Source organism: Castor canadensis, chromosome 8 (assembly GCF_047511655.1).
Source record: "Castor canadensis chromosome 8, mCasCan1.hap1v2, whole genome shotgun sequence".
Classification (NCBI taxonomy): domain Eukaryota; kingdom Metazoa; phylum Chordata; class Mammalia; order Rodentia; family Castoridae; genus Castor; species Castor canadensis.
The window spans coordinates 148,232,228-148,257,973 of NC_133393.1; the positions used below are offsets into that span (position 1 = coordinate 148,232,228).

Below are 25,746 nucleotides of genomic sequence, written 5' to 3' on the forward strand. Positions count from 1 at the left end.
GGGTTTTTCAAGATAGGGTCTCATGAACTATTTGCCCAGGCTAGCTTGGAACCAAAGTCCTCCTGATCTCTGTCTCCTGAGTAGCTAGGATTACAGGTGTGAGCCACCAGCATCTGGCCTCACATTTTATTTCTACATTATTAGAGGCAATCCAGATTTTCTGGGGAAGACTTAATGGCAAGCAACCAATTAACTCATCTTCAATGGTGAAGACATTTATATTTGCACTGGCTTTGTATTTCCTTCCATTTAAAGGTATTTTCAATAAAGATAATGTACCAACCGTTCAAAGAAATAGGGTTGAATTTTAATACTTTGTAAACCTTTTATTGTATAAAACATGGTGATGAGGGGAGGATGGAGAGAGGAATGGAGATATAATGGAGGGTTGAACTTGTTCAAGATACATTGTAGGCATATACAGAACGATCACAATGAAATCCCCTCATATTATTCATGTATGCTAATTCAAAAATAAATTTAAAAAATTTTAAAACATGCTAATGATATTACTTATTTAACCTATTTCTGATTCAGAAAATATGAGCCCTGCTCCTATCTCCTCACACACAAATATAAGGGTTGAAACATACATTCCATGGGCTCCACCATCTGACACCTGCTCTCACCTTGGTCAGCAGTGGCACCTGAAATCATGATTCCTGGGATCAAGCATGAACCTTGGGTACAGAAACTCAGCTTGAATGCACAGCTTGTTTCTGGTCTTAGCTGTGTGGCCTCAGGACCTTTGCACTTGCTATTTTCTCTGCCTGAACCCACTTCCTACAGCTGGCTCCTTCCCAGCTTAAATGTTAGCTCCTCTGAAAAGCCTGCTCAGGCTGCTTCCCACAGGGTCTCTACTCTCTTCACATCAGCCACTTTGGGTCCTTTTGTAATTTCTCAATTGTTTTGTTTGCCTTTTGTTCTTTGAAGACAGGGGCTTGGTCTTATGTGGGCTCCTGTTATGGAGGCATTTGAGGACCTTGGCAGACCACATACCCATGGCTCAGAATTCTCATCCGTAAAACAGGAAAACTAGAACTGAGGACATGGCTCAAGTGGCAGGGTGCTCGCCTCACAAGTGCAAGGCTCTGAGTCCAAACCCTAGTAACTTTCCCACCCAAAAAAGACAGGAAAAAATAATACTCAGTTGTGAGGTCTGCATGAAAATTAAAGGGGACAATGACAACCATGGTCCTCTGTCCCTTGTCTTCAGGGGTCTGCCTGGAGGGGCCTGTGAGTCAGGATTTGTCTGGAGTCCTAAGAGTGGAGTTGGGGTCATGCCTCAGCTTGTTCCCTGGACTTCTACAACCCCCCAAGAAAGGATTGCATGCTGTCCACCCTCTCTCCTCCAGTTCCCAAGGACACCCTGCCCCTCCTCTTCTCCCACTCCACTGCATCTCCAGGGCCTGGGGGTGGGGTGTGAAGCCTTTAGAAACCAGCCTGGGTCCTTGGACTGTATCACTGCTTCAAGGTCTGCTCAGCTTTACTCAGTCCTCCCAGGGACTCCCCAAGTTCTAAGCAAGCCATCTACAAATGGGGTGGGGGATATGGGTGGGAACAGCTGTGTAGGCCCAATCCCTGCATTTCCTGCTTCCAGTGTTGGACAGTTTCTTTTCTCCACCCTCGTGTTCCCCTTCCCAGTCTGACACAACCAGTCCCTCCCCACCCTGCCCCAGCTCCTGGTTCTCCCTCAGCCTCAGGGACTGCCTGAAGCATCCTCCCCACCCCAACGGGCCCTGCCCTCCAGTGTTGGGCACAGGTGTTCATTTATTCCAGTACCTGTTTATCCCACACTGTCAGGGAGGAAGAGCCTCCTCAGCCCTCCTGGGGTGCCTGGCAAGGTCTGAAATTAAAAAAAAAAAAAAGCATAGCAAATGTATTTAATCAAAGATTTCTGTGGTGGGAGCCTTTGAAGTAAGGCCCAAAGACCAGGGGTGAGCTATCATTTTTATGCTTTGTTTTGATGAGGCATCGATATCACAGGTATTTAAACTGCTTTTGCTAAAAAACACTGACTCCTTGCTTGGTCCCATGAATTAATGAAAGGCAGGAGAAAAGCTTGACATCTATCTCTCCATTTTGTATCCATCTTTGCTCTGAACCATTCACCTTGCAGCCACTTTAGAATTCAGGAAAGACAAGACTGATTGATGACATCTTTATGACAAGGGATTAAAACTACCCCCAAAATAAAGATCCACAGAGCTTTGCAGGACAGACCACCCCCTAAGTGAGACAGTGACCTATGGTGATGAGGCTGCACCCTGGAGCAGGGGCAGTCATCCATGGGGACCAGGTTGATCCCCAAGTGGTGACAGTGCCAACTTCTCAGGAACCCCTTGATAATGATCATCCAAGCCACACTTTGCCTGTTGAATACTTACGCACTCCTCACATTCCCTGTCTTAATTTTTCCTTTATTTAAACCTAAAGTTCATACCTGTACCCTGAAGATGGCTGAAGTGCTTACCTCTGCCTCTTCCCAAGCTGCCTGCGTCCTGCCTTATCCGTCTCTCACCATTCTTCATCTCTTTACTTAGCGCAATGGGTGAGGGGCATGTGGAGCCCTGGGAGTCGGGCCTGTGGCCTAGAACCCCGGTTACAAGGACAGCCATGGAGAATGGGAGTGGACAAAGGGTGCGATCAAGAAAGAGCCTGGGTGAGAGGCCCAGCGGGCCTGGGGCAGAGCCCCTCTGGGATGAGGGTCTCAGGCCTATGAAATGCAGGTAGATCAGCAAGGTCGGGAGCTGAAGTGCGACTTCTGGTTTTATGGCTGGCTTGGGGGAAGAGCTGCTAGCGTCCATGACCCACCTTGAGCAAGAGGAATGCTCCTTCCCATAGCCTCCTGGGGGAAAAGGCCAGGAGAAAAGAGGTCAGAAAGTCAGAAAGGTCTTCCTCTGATGCTCTTTCTGGGTTCCTTCAGGTCCAAATGCAGTGTGCTGGGGTGTCATATTTTGGGGATCTGAGCCTCAACGCCACCTACTGTGCAGCAGTTACTGCTTAGGCCTTAGGGCCAGACAGATGACATTCCTTGGGGACGAAGCTCCTCACGTAAGAAGGGCTTAAACTGCTTTCACTGAAAAGCACTGACTCCTAACTTGGGCCCACAAATTCATTAAAAACAGGGGAAAAGCTTGGCATCTCTGTCTCCATTTTACCTGTTGTCCTTTGCTCTGAGCCCTTCTCTCCTGCAGCCACCTTGGAATGAGGAAGGACAGGAATGATGGATAACATCTTTATGACAAGGGAGTGAAAGTACCCCTAAGGAACAGTGGAACATGCAGGACAGACCACCCCTAAATGAGGACACTGACCTATAATGATGAGGCTGCACCCTGGAGTAGGAGTTATCGTGTCATGGAAACCAGATTCCTCCCTCAAGTGATGACAGCAATAACATCTTCGCCAGAGCCCTCCGAGTACAAGGACTGAGATAGGTAGGGGTCAAGCAGGCCCCACTCGACCACTGGAGCACACTGTGACTGGGGACCCTGTCCTAATTTTTTGTCTATGTAAAGCTGAAGCTCATGTCTGTCCTCCACCGATGGCTAAAGATGGGCTGCGGGCTTCTTCCCAGGGCCTGTTCTGAGCTGTGTAATAAATCTCCTTTCTCTGCTCTTCACCATGTCTGTTTTGTTTGGTGTATAGGGGAGAGGAGCTGGACCTGGCATGAGGAATCCCAGGAGTTTGGGCCTGGGATTCAAAACTCCAGTTTCTCTCAAAACTCACATTTTGGTGGGAGAGACACCAAAACCACCATGATGTAAAGAAATATGGGCTGCTAAGGAGACAAGTTCAGCAGAGACTGTGGGTGAGAGCCCATGTGTATGTGTGGGGAATCCTCACCTTCTCCTTCTATCAGATGAGAAGCCTAAGATTCAGAGAGGCTAAGCAACTTGTCCAAGACCACAAAGCATAGAAGCAGTAAAGTCAAATCTATGTTGTCTTTAAAAATTAACTGGCCAGGTGTGGTGGTGCATGCCTATAATCCCAGCACTCAGGAGGCTGAAACAGGAAGATCCTGAGTTCCAGGCCACCCTGGGCTACTTAGTGGAGACCTTGTCTGCCAACCCCTCGCTCTCCACTAAAAAGTACCTCTGACAGCATGGATATGTCCCTAACTCAATGCAGAACTGTTTGTATTTTATTTCAGCAATGATTCATTTCGGTAATAAAAGCAATGAACAATACGAGCACCCAGTATATATTATGTTACCGCGTTTATTGAGAGATGCAATAAACATACACATCCGTCTCCTGCATAATTTTCATGGCCTGCCAGGGCAGAATTTAGCACCCAGTCAGCTGAATGGTTGAGTTTAGGAGGAAAACGAACCCAGATGAGGTCAGTGCGGTTCTGCAAGGTCCTACAAGGTGACTGGAGGTCACTGTCAAGGTGACGTCTATGCAGAACCGGATTCGCTGGATTCTCGGGCCTCAGACAAGCTTTAACCCTTCCCAACACAGAGCCGCTGGCGACAGAGAGCAACTGACCAGGCTCCCTGGCGGGGGTGGAAAAGGCTGGTGGGAGGTCTACGATGGAGGAAGAGACGGAAGAGGATGTCCTCCTGCCCCCGCAAATTGCAGCCCAGGACCAACTCTCTGGACTCTCCGGCCCATTCATGAACGCATCTTCCCGCTCCTCCCCGAATAGAATATCTGGTCAAACCAGATCCACCTGGAGAAATCGACTGTCCTTCAGCTAATAATACCTCACTGCCTCTGTGAACCCTTTCCTGGCAAGACCGCCCCGCTCGCCCTGCGGCCGCCACCCCGAGGGCTTCCCATCACCTTGTGTGATAAGTGTCTCCTCCAGGGCCGATAGCAGAGCAAAACAAATGCAATGAGCTCATCGAACGATGGCAGGGTAGGTGCAGGAGGCAGTAACGAGTTCAGGTTCTGACATTGCGTGACCCCACACTAATTACACGGCTCACGCGTCTGTGGTAAGAAGTAATGAATTAATGTGTAAAAGGTGCTTAGAACAATGCCTGCAAAATAAAGTACTAAATAAACGTGGGCTCATCGTCGTCATTTTCACAGCGTCCTCGATACGTCATCGCCCTTTTAAGGGATGCTTCCCACCTTGGCACCTGAGCGGAAGTCTCCGGAAGTGACCTCAGAGCCCCTCAGAAACATGGCCCCGGAGAGTTCTTCCGGAAGCAGTCGCCGGCACCTCCGTGACGCTGAACGAGTTAGAGCGTCCCGTGGGGTTTCTATGGTGCTGCCCTCAGTCCCCAGTCTCTCCGCTTCCTCTCCTGCCTGAGCGCCGGGAGCGGGCAGGGCCGGCGGCGCGTCCCACCCGCGACGGAGCCGCCACCAGGGGGAGGGGTTGGGCGAGCAGGCGACGCTCTGGGCTGGCTCGTTCGCGTCTCTATGGTACCCCGCGCTCCCGCGCGCCGCTCCCGCGCGTCGGGACGGACGCTGCCCCTTTAATCGACGGAGGGCGGTGCCAAGGAGGTCCCGCGAGAGCTGTAGGGGGCGGGAGGCGGTGCCGAGGCGGGGGGCCCGTGGCGGATGGAGCCAGCGATGGAGCCGGAGACTCTGGAGGCGCGAATCAGTGAGTGTCCGGGAGGGGCGCGGGCCGGACCGGAACCGGAACCGGGGGCGCGAGGCAGTCCCCTTCCCGGCGGGGGCGGGGTACGCGGCGCCCCCTCCTCACGCCCCGCCCCCGGCCCAGGAGGGGCGGTGCCCCGGTTCTTAAGACCCTGGAGTGGAGGAAGACCCCCACCGGCTGCGCAGCCCAGCGTTGAGAGCTGTCGCACCTCCCGCCTTGTCTCTGGGCCTCGACCCCGGGCTGGATTCCCGGATCGAGAGAGCAGCCCCCAACCCTCTCAAGCTCAGACTGCTCCACCGAAGAGCAGCCCCCCAAGTCTTTCTTTTGGGTCCGGGTAGGGATCTAGTGAGCGGCCCCATGGCTGCATCTCAGACCCGGGAGGGAGGGACCCGAATCTTTAACTCTAGGGCCTGAATCTATTTTGGTTGATCCTTATACATGCAGCTGTTCCCAGATTCGCTCATTACCCTGTCGAGGAAGGAGAAGACCCCTGGCCGGTCTTATGCCCTCCCTGTCCCCAAGCTCCGGCCATGCCGTGAGAAACCCCCAGGTCCTAGGCTTGGGAGGATCCCGTCTCAGACTCCATAAGTAAATCCAAGTTCACTGTCACTATCCCCAGCCCACCTACTCTGCATCTCCATCCAAGATTCCTTTCCCATCTCTTGCTGAACTTTTTCCAAAGGCCTGTGCACCTATTTCCTGTCTCTTCAGAGACAACTTAACCACTACTCGGGCTTCTGATTCCCCAGGCCTTCCACCTGCGGCCCCTGTCCTGGATGCTGAGGATCCTCAGCTTTTACCATGTGTCTCCTGGTTTAGTGACAGTTCTCTCCCAGTTGGGTCTCTGTCTGTGCCAGGTCCTCAGGGCTTTTGGGTCTATTCTCGGCTCATCCTCCTGGACCTGGGCACACCAGAGGTCCATGCAGAGTGGTTTGGAGTCACAGCTAGCACTTTTGAAGTCAGTCTTGAGCAGAGTTGAACCTCGAGGGTGGTTGAGAACCATACTGTCCCCGAGGATGTTTCAGAGTCAGGCTAACTGGTGGGGTGGTTGGGGGAGTGAAAGGAGGACATTGACGGTTCCAGATGCCACAAGTGTCCAAGTCTTGGATAACTTGGGGGATGAGCAGGGTCCTAGCTGACTGATCTCAGATGAACTGTAGGACTTAAGCTGTGGTCTTACTGAGGTGTAGATTAGTGGTAGAGCACTGGTCTGACATGCAGAGACCCTGAGTTCCTGTCCCTGGCGGAGGGGGGGGGGTGTACAGTCTCAGATTTAGCCAAGGTGGAGAGTTCTGGAGAGGCCAGAGTCCAGAAACAAGCAGGAGTTGGGACCCGGGCAACGGTGGCTCATGCCGGTAATCCTAGCTACTCAGGAGGCAAAGATCAGAAGGATCAAGGTTTGAAGCCAGGCTGGGCAAATAGTTCTCGAGACCCTGTCTCGAAAAAACCCTTCATAAAAAAAGGCTGGTAGAGTAGCTCAAGGTGTAGGCCCTGAGTTCAAACCCCAGTACTGGGGGGAAAAAAAAACAAAGCAGGAGTTAGGGACATCTGGATTTGGCTAAACTCTGGAGATTAAGGCTGGGCTCAGATTCTTTTATCTTTTTCTTCCCCTTTGTGTCCTAGCAAAATCATAAAATCATGAGCGCTTCCCTTGTGAAGGTCAGGGGTTAAGAGTAGCTTCTTGTGGGGTCAGGGATATTGTCACTCTTGTGGACTGTCAGGGTGGAGTCACACCCTGTTGTGAAACACCTCCCTCCCTGAGTGTGTTCCCCTGCTGCCTGCCAGGGAACGTACTCTCTAGGTAAAGCTGGGGGCCAGGGGCCAGGGGGTGGGTCAGGCCCTCTGCCTCACAAGTCCTTGCTTGGGCCAGATGCAGTGGAGACGTTGGCCTTATGAGGCCAGCGCTTCCGCTTCACTGGCTGCTGACTCAAGAGCCAGCTCCAGAATCAGCTTCTCCACCCTCACTGGGGCTCCCATGTCTTCAACACTTAAAGGGACTTCCTGTTTGCCCCCACCCAGCTGGGTGTCATTGAGTTCCTCCCCCAATTCTCTCTTAACTCCATACTGGAGTGCTTCTAACTTCCATTCCCCAGCCTTTAGCTCTATCAGGGACTGAGAGGCAGCACAGATGGGCACCCTTGCCTGAGCAGGAAGGGTATACCTGGGAGCCCTGGGGGTCCTACAGGGTACCCAGAGAGAAGGTGCAGACAGACAGACACACACACACACACACACACACACACACAGACATACACACACACACACACACACACAGACATACACACACCCCTAAGCCTTTTCTTAGCAGTGTTCTGTGCTATGAACCTGAGGATTCATTGTTTCTCTTGCTGGGCCAGTGAGCTTCAGGGAGCAGGAGTGTTGTCTTGTTCACTGCTGCAGCCTCAGCACTCAGAATATTTATTGAATAAATATGAATTGAGTGAGTGGCAGCCAGGCACTGGGGAGTGAAGGTCCAGCCCTGGCTCCCCTGTGGCCAGACCATGCACAAAGTCAGTCTGTATTTCACTCCTGCTTTACAAGTGGGGAAATAGAGGTTCAAGGAAGTTATACGACCTGTTGATTGTTGTTTAATCAACATTGGGGACCAAAGAGGTGACTCCATCCGCTCCTATAGACCTGTCTGTCCTTTCCTGGAATCAGACATGGCTGAACCTCACCCCTGCCTGCCCTAAGCGTTCCCTTCATTAATTCATTCATTCATTCGCTTCCTGAGGTGGGGCCGGTGTGTGCACAGGTGACCAGGATGCAGTGGGGTGCAGGCTTGGACTGGCAGCATAGAGAACTGACCCAGCATTGCCAACCTGGGCAGGAGTGGAGAGTTAGGGAAGACTGCCAGAAAAGGTGGGCCTGAGCCACTCCCAGGGGACAGGACTTTCTAAACCCAGCATAATGGTAAAGGTCTCATTCCTTTCTGAGGCCCCTTGTGCTCTGCCTGTGCTGTTATCCACATTTCTCCTGGGCTAGGTGGAGGCCAGCCCTCCCAGCCTAGTTAACTTCTTCAGGTGCCTGCTGGAGGGTCGCTTCTTCCAGGCAGCCTGTCCTGGGCCCAAGCTGACCTAAGTCCCTTCCTCTGAGTCCCTGTGGATCCATTGCCTCCTTCTTCCACACTTCATTGAAACTTAGTTGCCCTGTACCTACTGCCCAGCCACACAGCTCCTTGAGGATGGGACGTGACCTCTTTTCCTTACCCCTGGATCTCAGCACAAATTCTGTGAGAATTGTAGGGACACTGTTCTCAGAAATGGAGTCAGAGGATGTGAAGTCGGGGTGGCAGGGGTACAGCTGCAGAGAAGGGAGTGAGGAAGTGTGGAGTGACCCTGGTGCAGTTTGTACAAGTAGGGCCCTAGGGGGAAGCTGAGGCCACAGGCTCTTTTATCTGGGAACTTCATTGGAACGTTAGCTCTCCAGCTCAGGGCAGTTGGACAGGAAGTGATGAGAAGGCCTCTTCCCTGTGCTCAGCCAAGCCATTTGCTGGGATGGGGAGTGGGAGAGGTGGGATCCCTCTGCCGAGCCACACTGACCCCGTGTCTGCCTACAGACAGAGCCACGAACCCCCTCAACAAGGAGCTGAACTGGGCCAGCATCAACGGCTTCTGTGAGCAGCTCAGCGAGGACTTGGAGGGGTAGGTGCCCCTCTTTCCTGACACACTTGACAGAGCCTGCTGTGTACCTGTTATACGTCCTCCAGAGCCTGGCCTTGGGAAGAAAGACTTAGTGTCCATCCTAAAGGCATTCATAATGAGCCTGCTAGCGGGCCTCTTGCCCCGAGGGCCATGTGGGTGCCACCCTCTGAGGTGGTCTTGCCTTGCTAGGCCTATTTACAGGGGAAGAAACCGAAGCTCCAGGGACTTGGCAGTTGCTTCAAGATTTCACAGAGAGGCAGTGACAGTCATGAACTTGCTCAAATCTAGACCTGCCTGCCCTGCAGTCAGTGGTTTATTGAGGGGAAGTGTACCCTCCCTAGCAGTCCCTTTGTATAGAAAGTACCAGAACCAGCCCTGTGAGAACCACTTGGAAAGCTGTCCAAAAGCACATCTTGGCCTTCTCCCAGCTGGGACCACGCGCTGGGACTTGGGAGGAACCTTTGCAGGTTCTGAAGTTCGGGGACCACGGCTCCATGCGTTCTTGCCCACCCACAGGCGCAGTGGCGGGCTCCGTGGGCTTTGGAGTCACTCGGGGCAAATCCCATCCCCGCTCTTAGCTCAGAAACCTTGGCAAGTAATTGATGGCCTCTGTGCCTCAGTTTCTTCAGCTGTGAAGTAGGAGTGGCAGTGGTGCTGCACTGGGAGGTTATGAGGGTTTTTCTGTCGCCCTTGGGGAATCTAGGCAGGAAAGTGCAGTGAGGCACCTCACACAGCCACAGCACTCAGTACTTGCCATCTGTTGCTGCCACTGGGAACAGGTTCTTTACGATCTGGTAGGCATAGAGTTTTCTCCATAGCATAGGGAAGACACACTGTGTCATAGTTCTCTCTCTTTTTTTCTTTTTTTGTGGTGCTAAGAATTGAACTCAGCACCTCATCCATGCTAAACCACTAAATAGCTAGCACGTCGCCCCTCAGCCCCATGTCCTAGTTCTTTTTTTTTTTTTTTTTGGCAATACTGGGGTTTGATCAGGATTTCATGCTTGCTAGGCAGGTGCTCTACCACTTGAGCCTCCAGCCCTTTTTTTGTGTTGGGTATTTTGGAGGTAGGGTCTAACTTTTTCCCTGGGCTGGCCTAGCCTTGAATCATGATTCTCTTTATCTCTGCCTCCTGAGTAGCTAGGATTATAGGTGTGAGCCACTGGCACCCAGCCTCTCGTAGTACTTAAAGCCAGCCAAAGTGCTGAGCTTCACCTTTTAAAGGTCCTTGCCCACATTCCCTGCCTGACCTTGGTGGTCACTATCCCAGCCCTTTCCCATCTGGAGAGGAAACTGGACATTGTATATGCTCTGTAGGATTGGCAGAGGGCTGAATTCCCAGCAAGCCAATATAGTGGCCTCCCCTGCAGTGAGTGGGGCTCCAGGGCAGTCCTGGCTCTGTGTTCCTCCCACCCAGGCCTCCACTTGCCACCCGACTGCTGGCTCACAAGATCCAATCACCACAGGAATGGGAGGCCATCCAGGCGCTGACGGTAAGGAGAAGGGGAGAGGTTATTATCTGTGCCCAACCAGGTGATGGCATTGGGGGAGGCTGAGTTTTTAAGGGTTCTATGAGGCTCTCCCTAGAGCCCAAGGGAATTGTAACCAGGTGTTCGGGATGGAGGTTTGGGCCAGCCCTTGAGGGTCCACAGCAGCCAGTGGGCTGGCCTCCTGCCCATACTCTGTATGATACACCTTAGCCTTTTTTTTTTTTTTTTTTTTTTTGAGGTACTGAGACTTAAGCTCAGGGCCTTCACCTTGAGCCACTCCACCAGTCCTATTTTTGTGAAGAATTTTTCAAGACAGGGTCTTGCAAACTATTTGCCCAGGCTGGCTTCGAACTGCGATCCTCCTGATCTCTGCCTCCTGAGTAGCTAGGATTACAGGTGTGAGCTACCAGTGCCCAGCTCTGGGCCTTTTTTTTTTTTTTTTGAGGGGAGGCTTCCTAAGATCAAACGGTCCTAGGATTCTCCCCTCCAGTTACACGGTGGCTCTCTTCCCTGGAGGCATGTTAAACAGCATGTCTGTCCAGACATGGACATTCCTGTGCACTGCAGGAGCTGCCAGCCTGGCTTGGGTCTCCTGATCCCAGGCAGCACTGTCCTTTAGTAGCACCTGTTATGGGGCTGTCCAGCTTAGTGTGAGGGCTGGTATCTGTGCCAATAGCAGAAGAAGAGGATTGAGATGGAGTCTTACAAACTCCCTGCCTGGGTTGGCCTCAAACCTTGATCCTCCCAGTCTTAGCCTCCCAAGTAGCTTTACCCATGCCTGGCTTTGAATTCGGTTTTTTCTTTTTCTTTTTCTTTTTTTTTTTTTTTGGTGGTACTGGGGCTTGAACTCAAAGCCTCAAACTTGCTAAATAGGCACTGTACCACTTGAGCCACTCCACCAGCCCTGTTTTGTCTCCTGAATTATTTTCCTGGGCTGACTTCAAACTGCAGTCCTTCTGCTCTCTGCCTAGATCAGTTGCTGAGATTATAGGTGTGAGCCTCTAGCACCTGGCTTGATTTGAATTTTAAAAAGAAGAGAGATAGTGAGGAAATCAAGTACACTCGGATGTGGCTCAGGCCTAGAATGTCAGAATCTTATGTCCTCAGGGGTTATTCCCTCCCCCTGGGCCCTGGCAAAGGTGTGAAAGAGCTGCCTCCTGCTCTGATGCTCCTAGGACTTCTCACCCCCACCCCACCGTGCTTCCCTGCCCAGGTGCTGGAAACATGCATGAAGAGCTGCGGCAAGAGGTTCCACGACGAAGTTGGCAAGTTCCGCTTCCTGAACGAGCTCATCAAGGTGGTGTCTCCCAAGGTGAATCACCCCAGCCCGAAATATATCTGCTCTATTGGAGGTGGGTTAAGGATAGAGACCCCCAGACGGGGTTCTCCCAAGGGGCCGCCCGGCCTCCCCATTAAAAATCAGACCCAGCACAGACACAGAGCCTTTCTCATGAGCTCTTCCAGCTACACCTGGAACAGCCTAGGCTTCTGGGAAGAGAGCTTCCAGGCTGATGGGTGGTGGGTAGCCATGGAACTGCTCTGTGCTCAGGAAGCACTAATCCCAGGGAATGCACACAGTATAAACATCTTGCCCAGCTCCAGTTGCTCTTTCTCCACACCTGGCTGCGGTGCTTCGCCTGGTCTCTGGCAGAGGTTTTCCTGTCCCTACCACCCAGGTGTGGCCTCTTTGGGGCCTTGAAAAAAAGCCACAAGCTTAAATGACTGAGATTGGCAACATCTCTACTGCTGGCCCTTAGCTTGAGGCATCCTCCTGTGTGATGGCACCCTGCCTCATGCACAGCTGCTGAGTGACCTGTCTGGTCCCCATTCTCCCAGGTGGGGACTCTGAAGTGAGAGCTACCTCTCCAGCCCAGGTTGCTGCTGAGACAGTTTGTGAAGCTCAGGGCCTCACAGTTGCACCCTTGCCCCTTCCTTGGTCAGCCTGGAACCTCTGGCTCCTCCTTGCTGAGGTCTCAAGCTTAAGGTCTCCATGAGCTGACTATGAGCTGGTACTGTGATCTGACCTCCCTGTGCCAATTCTCCATGCCCACCATAGTGGGGAAACTGAGTCACAGAGGGCTGACATTGCCAATGAGTAGCAGAGTTGGGTGATGAACTCAGCCTCCATGGGGTTGGTTGGGTGAGGATGAGCAGACCCTGGAGGCCACAGGGCTTCTGAGGGAGTTGTGGGGAGGCAGCAAGTTGAGGCTGTGATGAGTGAGGCTGAGAAACCTGAAAATGTCCCCTGTGCCCCTGAAGTACCTGGGCTCCCGGACATCAGAGAAAGTGAAGAACAAAATCTTGGAGCTTCTCTACAGCTGGACAGTCGGCCTCCCCGAGGAGGTGAAGATTGCAGAGGCATACCAGATGCTGAAGAAGCAGGGTGAGGCCCCCAGAGGTGGGCATGACCAGCACTTTCCCCCCAGCTCAGACCCCAGAAGCTTCAGGGGCTCTGGGCCAGCAGGGTCAGGTATCTGCCTTTAACATCTCCAGAACATATGGCTACTGGGGCCTCTTGGCTGTGCCTGAGACTAGCATGGGTGGAAAAAAGATTGGTTTGGGTCAAGCTTTCCCTCAAAGGGGGGCCTTAAGATAGGGGTGTCCAAGCTGGGTACTGGTGGCTCATGCCTGTAATACTAGCTACTTAGGAGGCAGAGATCAGGTGGATCGTGGTTCAAAGCCAGCCCAGGCAAATAGTTTGTGAGACCCTATCTCAAAAACACCCGTCACAAAAAAAAGGCTGGTGGAGTGGCTCAAGGTATAGGCCTTGAGTACAAGCCCCAGTACCAAAAAAAAAAAAAAAAAAATAGTGGTGTCCAAACCCTGTCCATGCAGTTCAACATGGCAGGTCAAGGGTAGGCCACGGCACACCAAAGTCCATAGCTGGCATGCTAGAGGACTGACCTCCTACTCCATCCTCCCCTTGCTGCACCATCCTCTTCTCCCTGACCCCTGGGCCTGGGACTGATTGACAGCCTTCCTGACCCCATCTACCCCAGGGATTGTGAAGTCTGATCCCAAGCTTCCCGAGGATGCCATCTTTCCCCTCCCCCCTCCACGGCCCAAGAACGTGATCTTCGAAGATGAGGAGAAGTCTAAGGTGAGGCTGCAGGGATAAGTGCAAGGGGACTCTGGGCCCACCTAGAGTGGATCCTTGGGGCTCGAGGAATTCTGGCTCCTGACTGCCTAGGCCTTTGGAGTAGAGGCTCATGCTGAGCATGGTCACTATAGGAAGTGACAAACACCATTTATTGAGCACTTACTGTATGCTGAATACTTCCCGGTGTTCTTGCATTTAACAAACACAGGACATGACCCTGGGGTTGGTTTGAGGAGTTTACATGTCTTTAATAAGGCTTTTGTTAAAGAAGCATGCGTACATGGGTAAGAAACTTAACAGCCAGGAGAGATACAGACTGCATCACAGAGCAAAAGTTCCTACCCAGCCCTGCGCAGCCTCCGAGGGTGACTACAGTAACGTCTCTCGGTGCCTCTGGAAAGGCTTTCAGAAAGCCGAAGTAATAATATAAGGAACAGTGCCTGTTGATTGTTGACTGACTCCTGCAGGCTCAGTGAGGTGTATCGTCCATGTGGTATCTCAGCTGTCCTTATGGCCGCCCATCAGGCGTCAGTACATTCCACCATTCTGTAGAGCTTTAGCACTTGTCCAGTTCTCATGGCCAGGGGGTGGGGAGCTGGAATGTGCTCCCCAGCCCAGTGCTACCCCCACAGTCAAAATGTCTGTCTCTGCAGATGCTAGCACGCCTGCTGAAGAGCTCCCACCCTGAGGACCTCCGGGCGGCCAACAAGCTCATCAAGGAGATGGTGCAGGAGGTGACGGCTGACCCAGTGCACAGGGAAGAGGCAGGATGGGGGTAGAATCTGGCCACAAATCTGGGGCTGTGTGTGCACAGACAAGACCTAACTAGAGGCCTGTCACGGCAAAGAACTGACTGGCAATAGGGCACTACTGCCTGGAGGGCAGAATTTCTTAGCAGCCTGAGATACCCAGCCCTGGGTGAACTTCTGTGAGGCTGATGTCTGTGCTGTAAATGTTAGGAATGAATTGGAGGCTGGGCATGTAGCTCAGGTAGAGTACCTGCTTAGCATGCACAAAGCCCTGGGTTCAATCCCTACCACCACCCAAAAAACAAAGGAAAAGAGAAAATAAGAATTGGACCTTAGTGTGTTTAAAAATATATATATATGTAAGTGTGCATACATACGTATATGCATAAACACAGTTAATATGTGTTTAGGTAAGTGTATATTTTGGGGGTGCACACTGAAACTTATACTGATAAGGCTAAGTCATCAAAAAAAAATTTAAGGGCTGGAGGCATGGCTTAAGAGCACCTACCTGGCAACTGCAAAGCCTTGAGTTCAAACCCCAGTACCAGAAAAATAAAAATAAAAAAATTTTAGATCAGTAGTTAATAGCTCAGATGACAAGAAACCAAATGTTCCAGCTTGTTCCGAAGTGCGGGATTAGCAACAGGGAAATAAAAGGTCACCACAAAGCAGACACCCTGGGGCAGGAGGAGGCTGGAGCACTCCCATGTGTCCAAGGTGCTCACCACCTGCAGCCCTGTGTATCTGTGTATCGTTTTTCTTTGAAGATGATCCAGAAATAAGGATTTTTGCACTAAGTCTCCTACTTCCCTAATGCCAGCAGCCATTCCTGTTTGTTTAAAAGCATGTACCACACAGAAGCTACAGGGTCATTCTTCCTAGGAGATGAGTCCACATGTGGGCCAGTCAGCTAGGCACAGGCTGGGGTCCTGGACTGATCCTGCCAAGAGCTTCGCTGAGGTCTCTTGCAACAGGTTCTGAGAGGATGTGTCCAGAGGCCCAGAGGTCAAGGGCAGGAAGGCAGAAGTTCAGAGTCTTTTTAAAGGGCTCTTTTTGTCTGTGATAGCCAAAGGGAGGTAGGTTCAAGGAGAGTGATTCTGTCAGACAGCACAGCACTTGCCCACCATTTGTTCTACAGGGGAGGAACATGCCTAGTAAGCAGAATGTGAGAGGAGAGATGGGGGGGATCACTTCTACAGCTGCTTTTTTTTTTTTTTTTTACGGTACTGGGGCTTGAATTCAGGGCCTAGCCCTTGAGCCATTCCACCAGCCTTTTTTTTTGTGTGTTAGGTATTTTTGAGATAGGGTCTTGCAAACTGTTTACCCAGCCTGGCTTCAAACCCCAATCCTCCTGGTCTCTGCCTCCTGAATAGCTAGGATTATAGTCGTGAGCCACCATGCCTGGCTTCTTCAGCCACTTTTAAAAGCTGTGAGACCCCCACATTTGCCAGGTACCAACAGACACTGGAAAGGCATTGCACTCATTTCTAGGCTGTATGTGGTTGACCACAGCAGTCCTCTTTCACTGTCAAGTACAGGAAACTTATTTTCAAAGGACAGACACAGGGGCAAGGGTTTCATAGAACCCTGAGTTGTGGGCCTGGGGCTCTGGTCCTTCAGAAATATCTGAAGAGGGCATGGGAAACTGGATGCCAGGTCATCTCTGAAGATTCTGATGCAGGCTCTCAGGCCCTGTCACTCCTCCACAGGACCAGAAGCGGATGGAGAAAATCTCGAAGCGGGTGAACGCCATCGAGGAGGTGAACAACAATGTGAAGCTGCTGACGGAGATGGTGGTGAGCCACAGCCAAGGCGCTGCATCTGGCAGCAGTGAGGACCTCATGAAGGTGTGCTGCCCTTCCCTACTCCTTGCCCCCTCCCAAACCCTAGTAGTCCTGACCTGTCCACTCGCTGCCCTCAGGAGCTGTACCAGCGCTGTGAGCGGATGCGGCCCACGCTTTTCCGACTGGCCAGCGACACAGAAGACAACGATGAGGCCTTAGGTGAGACCCTTGCAAGTGCCAAATCAGGTCCAGCTCCATCCCTCCACCTCCTTCTCCCATCTTCCCCAGGCCAGTCAGGCACACTTGCAGTTAGAAGGGGCCACCACCAGGGGGCCCCTTCTCCAGCACTGAGCCTGGGTTTCTCTTCTTGGAGGAAGGAGGGAGCAGAGAGCAGCTGCAGCCTTGCTGCCCTGAAGACCCTGTGAGCCAGGCCCTTGGCAGGCATCTCGCTTACTGTCCGCAGGATGCATAGGAGAATAATTGTCCCCATTTCACAGCTGGGGCTCAGGGAGGGAAGTGACTAGCCCAAGTCACAGAGCACAACAGTGGCAGAACCAGGGTGGACCGAAGTCATCTCCTCCCTGGTAAGATTGAGATAGAAACCAAGAGTGAATCCTGAAGCCTGAGCAGTTCCAGAGCTGAGCCTGGTGACTTCTGCAAGAGCCATATACCAGGTCCTTTTCCTTATCCTCAGCCTGCACATCAGCCCTGGTGACAGCAGGGGGCTGATGTGCAAGGAGTTTCCTGAGCACCTCCCACACCCAGGGCATCTGGTCCTGTGCGAGCTTTACTGCCCAGGTTGCTCTAAGTCCTGACCCCAAGGAGGCCAATGTTTGAGGGCCTCTTTTGCACCAGGCACTGTCCTGGGCCCTGGGATACAGCTGTGACCAATGTTGACCAAAGCCTCCTTGGAGAGCTTTGTGATCTAATGAACAGAGGCAGACAATAAGCCCCATCCATGAGCAGAAGCAAGTTTGTCAGACAGTGGTGAATGACTTGGAGAAGAATCAGCAGGGAAGGGATGATATGAGGTAGGGTGAGGTCAGAAAGTCCCCATGAGGTACATTTTGAGTAAAACATGAAGGCAACAAGGCATGAAGCCATGCAGAGGTCAGGGGCATCCAGACAGCAGAACCAGAGTAGAGACTGTGGTGGGAACAGCCCAGGATATTCAGGTGACCGCCAAAGTGGAACAGGGAGGTAACAGAGGACCTGAACCTGAGTAGATGAAACCAGATACCCCTGGCCTTCCCCTCATGCACAGCTGGGTTAAGTGTGGGATGCTCATCTCCTTGACCTAGAGACACTACATTTCTTTAACCTGCCTCTTCTTTCCTGCCTATTCCAGCGGAGATCTTGCAGGCCAATGACAACCTCACCCAGGTGATCAACCTGTATAAGCAGCTGGTGCGGGGCGAGGAGGTCAATGGTGATGCCACAGCTGGCTCCATCCCTGGTGAGGAGGTGGCAGGAGAGCTGGGAAGGACCCCTGGAGACTGAAGGGCGGAGTATAGGGTGGCAAGCTGGTGCCATGACAGCCAGGGCCCTGGCCCCTTAGATGTGTAAGGCCCCAGAGAGGCTGCTGGGGACAAAGTGTGCCAAGCCTGCAGCTGTAGAGAAGAATGGGAGAGAGGAGGGACCCCGGGGTCTGGTGAGGACAAGCAGAAGAAAAAAGACTTTCCTTTCCTTTTCTGTGGTGTGGGGCTGGATAACACCAGGGCTTGATTTAATTATCAGAAAGCAGGGAGAGGATGAACATTACAGATTTGACTCTATAACCAGGGCAAAATGACAGCCCTGGGGATCTTAGAAGAGGTTAGAATTCACCATGGTGAGATAAGGGGAGGGGGAGGGCATTGCACAGAAGCAGTAAAGTGTAAGCAGGTTCTTCAGGGATGGACAGCCGTGTCCTGCATAATAATGGTTCAGTCAGTGATGGGCCACATGTATGACAGTGGTCTTATTAAGACTATCACCATCAGGTGCCAGCAGCACAGGACTATAATCCTAGCTACTTGGGAGGCTGAGATTGGGAGGACTGAGGTTCCATACCAGCCTGGGCAAAGAGTTGTGAGGCCCCATTTCCAAAAGAGCACAAAAGGACTAGAGGTGTGTGACTGAAGCCTGCTTTGCAAGTGCAAAGCCCTGAGTTCAAACTGCAGTGCCACCCCAAAAAAAGTATCACCTAGGGACATCATAAATGTCTTAGTTGATGTAAGTATAGTCTGCAGTATTCACGTCATTTCACATTTCATTGTTGTATTTCTCAGAAGGTGCCCCTGTCGTTAAGCAAAGCATAACTACCTTCTGAACTGAAGTGCCACTTTCTACAGAAAGGGCCTGGCCAGCAGTTCAAACAAGGGCTGGTATGGTCACAGGAGAAGCAGAGGCCAGCGAGTGTGAAAGGTGGAAGGACAGCTGTTGCTTCACCCTCCTGTGTTCCCAGAGCACAGAGTATCACCTGGGACCTGCCTGACTCTCCTTTCCTACCCCAGGGAGCACCTCGGCCCTACTGGACCTCTCAGGCCTGGACCTTCCTCCTGTGGGCACCACATACCCAGCCATGTCCACCTGCACTGGCAGCCAGGCCAGCCCTGAGCAGCCTAGCTCCTCGGTTTCTCTGCTTGATGATGAGCTCATGTCTCTAGGTGAGGAAGGGGCTGGACTGGAGGAGGAGGAGGATGGGCTTAGGGGCAGGCAGAACATGGTGCCCAGGATACACCTTGCCAAGCACCTGAGTTCTGCATTCCAGATGACTCCACTGGAGGACCTGGGCTGGGCATTAGGCTTATCTCCTGGCTGAGGAAGCCAAGGCTTAGAAGTTCAGGAGGAAGGTCACCTAGCCAGCCTCTAGTCACCCTCTGACAAGCCAGCTGCACCCAGCTCTGGCTGCCTGGGGGAGCTGAGGGACTCCCTGCAACTGGTTAGAGCCTAGAATGGGGAGCTGGCCTGGCAGAAGTCCAGCAGTTTCTCCCCTAGAGGATGAGTTAGGGCCAGAGCTTGACGTGCTGTGTGACCTATGGTGAGTCTGGCCAGCCAGACCTGCTGTTTCTGTAGGGCAGCTCAGGGCTCTGGAGTCCAACAGGGAACCAGGCTCAGCCTTAAGGAGAGCAAAGCAACATCTAGGAGCAGCAGCCCAGCTAAGCTGAGAAGCACAGCTGTGAAATAGCAACCTCTCCTAACAAGCTGGAGTTAGAAAGAGTAGACGGGCCAGGCCCAGCAAAGAAATCTGAAAGAACTGATGATTGTCACACTGGGAAGAAGTGAAAACTGAACCTGAAGCTGAGAGTGTATCTCAGTGGGGGTGTGGACTTGTGCTTAGCACTGGAAATAAAAATGATGGCGTCCTAGGCACCCCACCCCCTCACACGTCTGCCCAGTTTTCCTGATGCCTTCTTCAGCACAGTGCCTGCTGCTGCACTGTGAGCCTGACAATCCTCCTCCCACTTTGTGTGGCAAGGGCTACTCTGGCCAGTCTTACAGATAAGGAAATAAGCAGAAAGGGCCCCAGGGTTTGAAGCAGGCGCTCTGGTTCTGAAGCCACACCCAAACACTCCACTCTTTGGAAGAAAAGGAGAAGGAGGACTTGGAAGGGGGAGGGAATGAGGAGGGGGAAGAAGGGAGCAATGAGCCAACACCTGCCTGAAAGGCCTAAATTCAGGCCACATGCATGTGCCTGACTTTATTCAGAGCCAGGATGACTAGGTAGGACCCCCAACCCGCTGTATGGAGAGCTAGAGGGCAGCCCAGGGCAGGAATGCTCATGCAGGTGCATCTTGCCCAGCAGAGCCAGGACCAGGCCATAGAGGATAGAAAAGTAGCAGCCAGACCTCCGGCCCCCAGAGAATGGTGGTGTCAGAGCCACTGTCTCATGAAAAACAAGTGTGCTGGGCACTTCCTGTCCACAGTTGTGCCTGCAGAGCCATGAGCCTCCAACTTCCTTCTAGTTTCTTCTGAAAGGCAAAGTGTGGGAACAGGAACCGGAAGTGGCAAGCAGCAGACAGCCCTGGGGGGACCATAAGAGCAGCTGGCCTTAATTACTCTCTGTGGCAGGGAAGAAGAGCTGTCAGGCAGGGCTCCCACCTGTCAGAGGGCACTTGGCACTGTCCAGGTGCTTTATTGGATGTGTTACAGTGCCTGTTTATTCCAGCCATCCTCTGATACAACTGCTGCTGTGACCTCTTACAGGTGAGGCCCAGGGAGACTTAAGTCACCAGCCCAAGGTCTCCCAGCTCCGTGGAAGAGCTATGTTCAGACTCCCAACTCTGGGCTCTGCCATTTTCCAGCCATGTGACCCAGGGCAGCTTCTCTGAGCATCTATCTTCTTTTCTTTTTTCTCTTTTGACAGTATTGGTATTTGAATTTAGAGTTTTATGCTTGCTAGGCAGGCAATCTACCACTTGAGCTACACCTCCAGTTCAATTGTCTATTTTCTCATCCCTAAAAGAGAGCTGAGAACCCTATACCTACCTTAGAAGGTTATATGAAGGTTGAATACTTGTAGGGTGCCCAGCATATGAGGGATGTGACACATGTCAGCGGTGACCACTGATCTCCATGGTCTCAGGAATGTGTTAGAAGAGACAGCAGTCCCAGCTTCCTGGAGCCCTTATCCTGTCTGCTAGAGAGCACGTCTGTTTATACCTTGCTTCCTCAGGATTAGCTAAGGAAACGAGGTAACTCATCTTTTGTAGGTCAAATCCAGTAGGATGAACTTTGCTGGTGTCTGCAGGGAAAGCAGTGGTCAGGCTGCTGACCAGTAGGTCAGTAGGTAGTTCCCAGGACCACCCAGAGGGCCCCAGTGTGTCTTGGCACCAGTCAATTGGTATTGGTGACCTATGCCAGGGCCTTCAAAGTCTGTCCAGTACATAGTTCACACCATTATTGTATACGTGGGGACTCTAAGGCTTAGCCAGCACAGTGCCTTGCTTATGGTCACTCAGAGGAGATCCATAAATTGGTCATCAGGTCAATACAGTGCTGTATTGACAGCACGGGTAGGGAGGTCTTCCCGTTCTACCACCTCAGCACCTCCTCTTAGTTGCCAGCTGAGGAACAGAGACCAAAGTCTCAACTTCTGTTATGCATTGGCTTCTGGGGGCCTTGCTGGGAAGAGAGGAAGCATGTGTGGGCTGCAGCATGGGCTGTCGGACTTCAGTTTCTGTTTCTCCTCTGCTGCTGGTTCTCTCTGAAAGTCTAGGTTTCTCCCTCTGAGCCAAGCCTCTCAGAAAACAGGGGAGCCAGGGACCCCAAGTCAGCATACAGTTGCGCCTTGGGCCCTTGTCTCTGCCCACTCAACCCATCTCCTTCTGTGTCCTGGTTTCCACTCAGGCCTAAGCGACCCCACACCCCCTTCAGGCCCAGGCTCGGATGGTGCAGGATGGAACAGCTTCCAGGTAAGAGGGGCTGGAATTAGCCCAGCTTGTCCCAGTCCCAGACTCTGGGACCCTGGGACCAGGAGCCTGAGGGGACAATGAAGGAACCGGTGGGCTCTGTATAGGACAGGAGGTAGCCCAGGGGCAGGGGTGTCCACCCCTGGGAAGAGGAAGACAGCATCTTTGTCTTCAGCTAAATCTTGCCAAGCCTCACCCTTGGACCTCCCTTAGGGCCATAGCCCATAGCCCAGCTTTGTGGTTGAAATGGGGACTCCCCTTTCCTTTCCCTGAGGATGACTAAGGAACTCTGGCCAGGCCTAGCTAGCCTCCCCGCCTCTGGATGGGTCTTCTGTTGTCCTGTCTGCTTTCCCAGATGTCATCTGCAGGGTAGGAGGGGCCTCAGGGCAGGGCTAGTGACCCTGTTACCTCAGTAAGCCTCCCCCCAACAACACCTGCTTCCTTTGTTCACAGTCTTCAGATGGCACTGAATCCCCAGCCCCTGCTCCAGCCTCAGCCCCCAGCATGGACAGCCGGCCCCCAGTGCAGGCACCACTACCAGTAGCAAGCAGCGGCCTGGATGACCTGGACCTCCTGGGGAAGACCCTTCTACAGCAGGCATTGCCCCCAGAAGCTCAGCAAGTGCGGTGGTGAGGGCTGCCATGACTGGGGCTTTCCTGTCCCCATGGACCATAGCTTCCAGGCCCAAAAGGGAGACATTCACTGCTGGCTGTTGCCAGGAGCCTGGGTGCCAGATCACTCACTCAGTACCAAACACATTTGGCTCTGTGACCAAGGCAGGCTCAGTCATGATCCCAGAGAGTGTAGAGTTTTTGAGAAGGGGGACCTGTGCCCACTCCCACACCACTGGGAGTTCCCAGTGCCCTAGAGAAGGATGAAAGGGGGGACACTAAGCTTGAGTGGGCATGTGGGATGGGGTGAGGAGGGGAACAAGAGTCGCCCATTCTAAAGGTGAAGATATCCATGGCCAGAGAGACAGTGATGTGCACTGGACCCTGACCTCTTGGCCACTGAGGAGTCACTTCCTAACTAACTGTCCCCACTAAGGGAGAAGCAGCAGCCAGCTCCCCGGCTCACACTCCGGGACTTGCAGAGTCGGAGCAGTTGCAGCTCGCCCAGCCCTGGTGCCTCCAGCCTCCTCCACACCATGCCCTCAGAGCCCCCTGGGCCTCCGCAGCAGCCCATATCCACTGAGCTCTCATTGGCCAGCATCACTGTGCCCCTGGAATCCATCAAGCCCAGTGAGTAGGGTGGGGTGGTGGGTAAGAGCCAGATCAGCTCCTGTCCCTTGTAGCCCTACCACTGGCTTGACTCCACAGGGAGGCCCAAACAAGGCCCTCCCCTTCTCAGTGATCACAGGGAGGGGGACTTCTTAGAAGACAAACCCTGGACCTCTCCCCTCTAGAAGTCAGGGGCCAGGACACAAAGGTCTGGGGCTCCCTGAGATCATGAAACCCAGCCTGTTAGAAATCCAGATCCAAGGCTGAGGCATCTTGCCTAGCAGCAATCAGGAGCCACACACCAGCACCAGGCCCTGAGCAACTAGGTGAGTTTCAGCTTGTCCTTTCACCATTGTCCATCTCTGTGGACTCACTGTGACGGCAGCACACACCCTCAGTGTCCCTACCTTACCAGAAGATCCCTAAGCTCAGAAAGGAAAAGTGACCGTAGCAGTGTTACATAGAGTGTAATCCAAACTCTACCAGTCCCTGACTCCAGCATGGGGGCAAACCTGGCTGTGACTCAGCACCAGGGTGGACATCCTACCTCCATCATCAGACCTGGGTGCAGCCACCCGGGGTCAGGCAAGGCTCTGGGTGAGGAGTTTGGTTGCTGGGTCCCAGCAGAAGAGCAGCATGTGCCTGAGGGGAACTGGGTGAGGGTGCTGGGCTTTGTGCTTGGGCTCCATTGCCCACTACCCTTCTCCCTGCAGGCAGCATCTTGCCCGTGACCGTATATGACCAGCACGGCTTCCGTGTCCTCTTCCACTTTGCCCGAGACCCACTGCCGGGGCGTTCCGACGTGCTGGTGGTGGTGGTCTCCATGCTGAGCACTGCCCCCCAGCCCATCCGCAACATTGTTTTCCAGTCAGCTGTCCCCAAGGTGACAGGCAGGGTGACATGGGACTTGGTGGGTCTGTCTGGTCAGGTGGTATGGTCTCTCTCCCTTGCTGGGGTGCTGAGGGGAGAGGGAGGGTATAGAAGAGAGACAAAGGACAGAGCCCCAAGACCCCCGAAGAAGAGCTGGTTCCTTGGGTACTGAGGATAGCAGCTGTGATTGTTCTGCCCTTCATCCACAGGTCATGAAGGTGAAGCTCCAGCCACCCTCAGGCACCGAGCTGCCAGCATTTAATCCCATTGTCCACCCCTCAGCTATCACCCAGGTCCTGCTCCTGGCCAACCCCCAGAAGGTGAGGACCTAACTGTGGCAGGTTGGTGTTGTGGGTGGAATGGCTCTTCCGTTGTGACTCTTCTGACTCCACCATCTCCTCCCAGGAAAAGGTTCGTCTCCGCTACAAGCTCATCTTCACCATGGGCGACCAGACCTACAACGAGATGGGGGATGTGGACCAGTTCCCCCCACCTGAAACCTGGGGGAACCTCTAGAGCAGAGGGACTGGGGAAGGAAGGGAGCAGAGGGAACGGCCACTGTCCAGCCTAGGTGGAGGCTGTGGTGGCCTAGGACACTGTCTGTTCCCCATGACCATGTACCCCCAGCCTGGTGCTTCTCTTCTCCCCTATGGCACCCAAGTGACTCTTCCCCCTCCTGCTTTGCCTCCTCTCTGCTGAGCCAAATCCAGCAGGATGCTGGGCCTGGGTTTGTTGCCAGGCACTCTTGGCACCTGTGGGAGCCTGGAGCAGGGAGGGGCTGTATGCCCTAGAGGACTTGATTGCGGGGAAGAAGCATGGTCATTGGGCCCGGCCGTGACCCCATCCTGGGGTTGGGTCTTCCCCACCTGTCTCTTATGCCTTATGGGAAGGCTCAGCCATAACTCAGAGGCCATGCTGGAGTGGGACCAGCCCAGGCCTCTGTAGGAACACAGTGACGGGGTGATGCCTGCACCCCCAGCTGTTTGAACTCTGGTGTGTGGTTTGGCTCTTTGCTTTTCATTTAGAGTGGCCCTGTGGTCACAGTCTTAGGAGGCCAAGTTGGGGAGCCAACCCTCCTCCTAGGGGCTTCCCTTTGCTTAGGGCCTCCTAAGGGGCTATGGGAACTCAAGCATAATGCCAGAAGGGGTGGCTCCAGGGTAGGCTACAGAGCTCCCTGAGTTCTGTGTGTCTTCTTCATTCATCGGCCTCTGCTGGGGCCTCCTGTGAGCATCTCACATCTGTCCATCCATCAGTCCGTGGTCAGAAGTGAGGTCAGTGTGTGAGTGAGAGCAGAAGTATTTATGAAAATAAAACCACCTTTTTCCTGAACCAGCTGCAGCCATGGCTTCCATGTTCTCTTAACTTCACCTGTAACCTGCAGCCGGGGCACTAGGACGTGCTGTGCTGAGCACCGCTCCCCAGCCCATCTGCCACATAGCTCTAGAGTCAGGTCTGGGGGCTTCCCTGGAAGCCTCTGCTGCAACCTTTGGAGAGGAGGCCATGGGTCCTCTCTGTCCTACTCTTCAAGCCCTGTACCAGAAGAGGCCCTTCTCAGGGGCCTGCAGCTGCTGCTGAGTCACCAGACCTATCCCATCTGGAGATGGGGAGTGTTCGGGAGCCCCAGCTGCTGGAGAGGCTGAGGGGGAGGCCCCTGGCCACTTGCAACTTCCTTCTGTCGAGCTCAGCCCTCAAAACACAACTTGCACAGTTACACCACTCCCAAGCCCCAGCTACTGCTCCAGGAAGCAGGACAGCATGGCAGCTAGTGTCAGGACAGGTCCATGAACCTCCCAGCCATGTATGGGCTGCTCAGAGCCTTCTCCGCATGGGTGGCTGGGATCCAGGCCTGGCCAGGGCAGAGAGGCCACACAGTTGGAGCAGCAGGGGAAGGCCAGCTCCACACTGCTCTTTAGGGAGGGACTCCCCAGGCAGA

General features: G+C 53.2%; 1 protein-coding gene across 3 annotated transcripts; it reads left to right on the forward strand.

Moving 5' to 3' along the window:
* Nucleotides 1–5,383: 5,383 nt before the first annotated feature.
* Nucleotides 5,384–25,142, forward strand: Gga1 (golgi associated, gamma adaptin ear containing, ARF binding protein 1). Of its 3 annotated transcripts, none has more exons than XM_074084450.1 (17): nucleotides 5,384–5,563; nucleotides 9,120–9,204; nucleotides 10,622–10,697; nucleotides 11,908–12,006; nucleotides 12,954–13,077; nucleotides 13,694–13,794; nucleotides 14,448–14,558; nucleotides 16,256–16,393; nucleotides 16,468–16,549; nucleotides 17,679–17,786; nucleotides 18,826–18,978; nucleotides 21,662–21,726; nucleotides 22,177–22,352; nucleotides 22,771–22,964; nucleotides 23,657–23,826; nucleotides 24,023–24,133; nucleotides 24,219–25,142. In XM_074084450.1, exons 1-17 carry the CDS (start codon nucleotides 5,521–5,523, stop codon nucleotides 24,327–24,329), a joined length of 1,947 nt encoding a protein of 648 aa, XP_073940551.1. In that variant the 5' UTR covers nucleotides 5,384–5,520; the 3' UTR covers nucleotides 24,330–25,142. The 3 variants fall into 3 exon arrangements, with proteins under 3 accessions (XP_073940551.1, XP_020018205.2, XP_073940552.1); XM_020162616.2 differs by having other exon boundaries at nucleotides 14,448–14,528; XM_074084451.1 differs by lacking the exon at nucleotides 9,120–9,204 and having other exon boundaries at nucleotides 5,434–5,563.
* The last annotated feature ends 604 nt before the right edge of the window (nucleotides 25,143–25,746 follow it).

Excerpts from the sequence above, each read along its gene's own strand:
- Gga1 (XM_074084450.1), top strand. The coding sequence starts at position 5,521 with ATGGAGCCAGCGATGGAGCCGGAGACTCTGGAGGCGCGAATCA. Across the intron at positions 5,564-9,119 it reads GACTCTGGAGGCGCGAATCA|ACAGAGCCACGAACCCCCTC; the intron begins GTGAGTGTCCGG and ends GTCTGCCTACAG. Across the intron at positions 12,007-12,953 it reads TCAAGGTGGTGTCTCCCAAG|TACCTGGGCTCCCGGACATC; the intron begins GTGAATCACCCC and ends GTGCCCCTGAAG.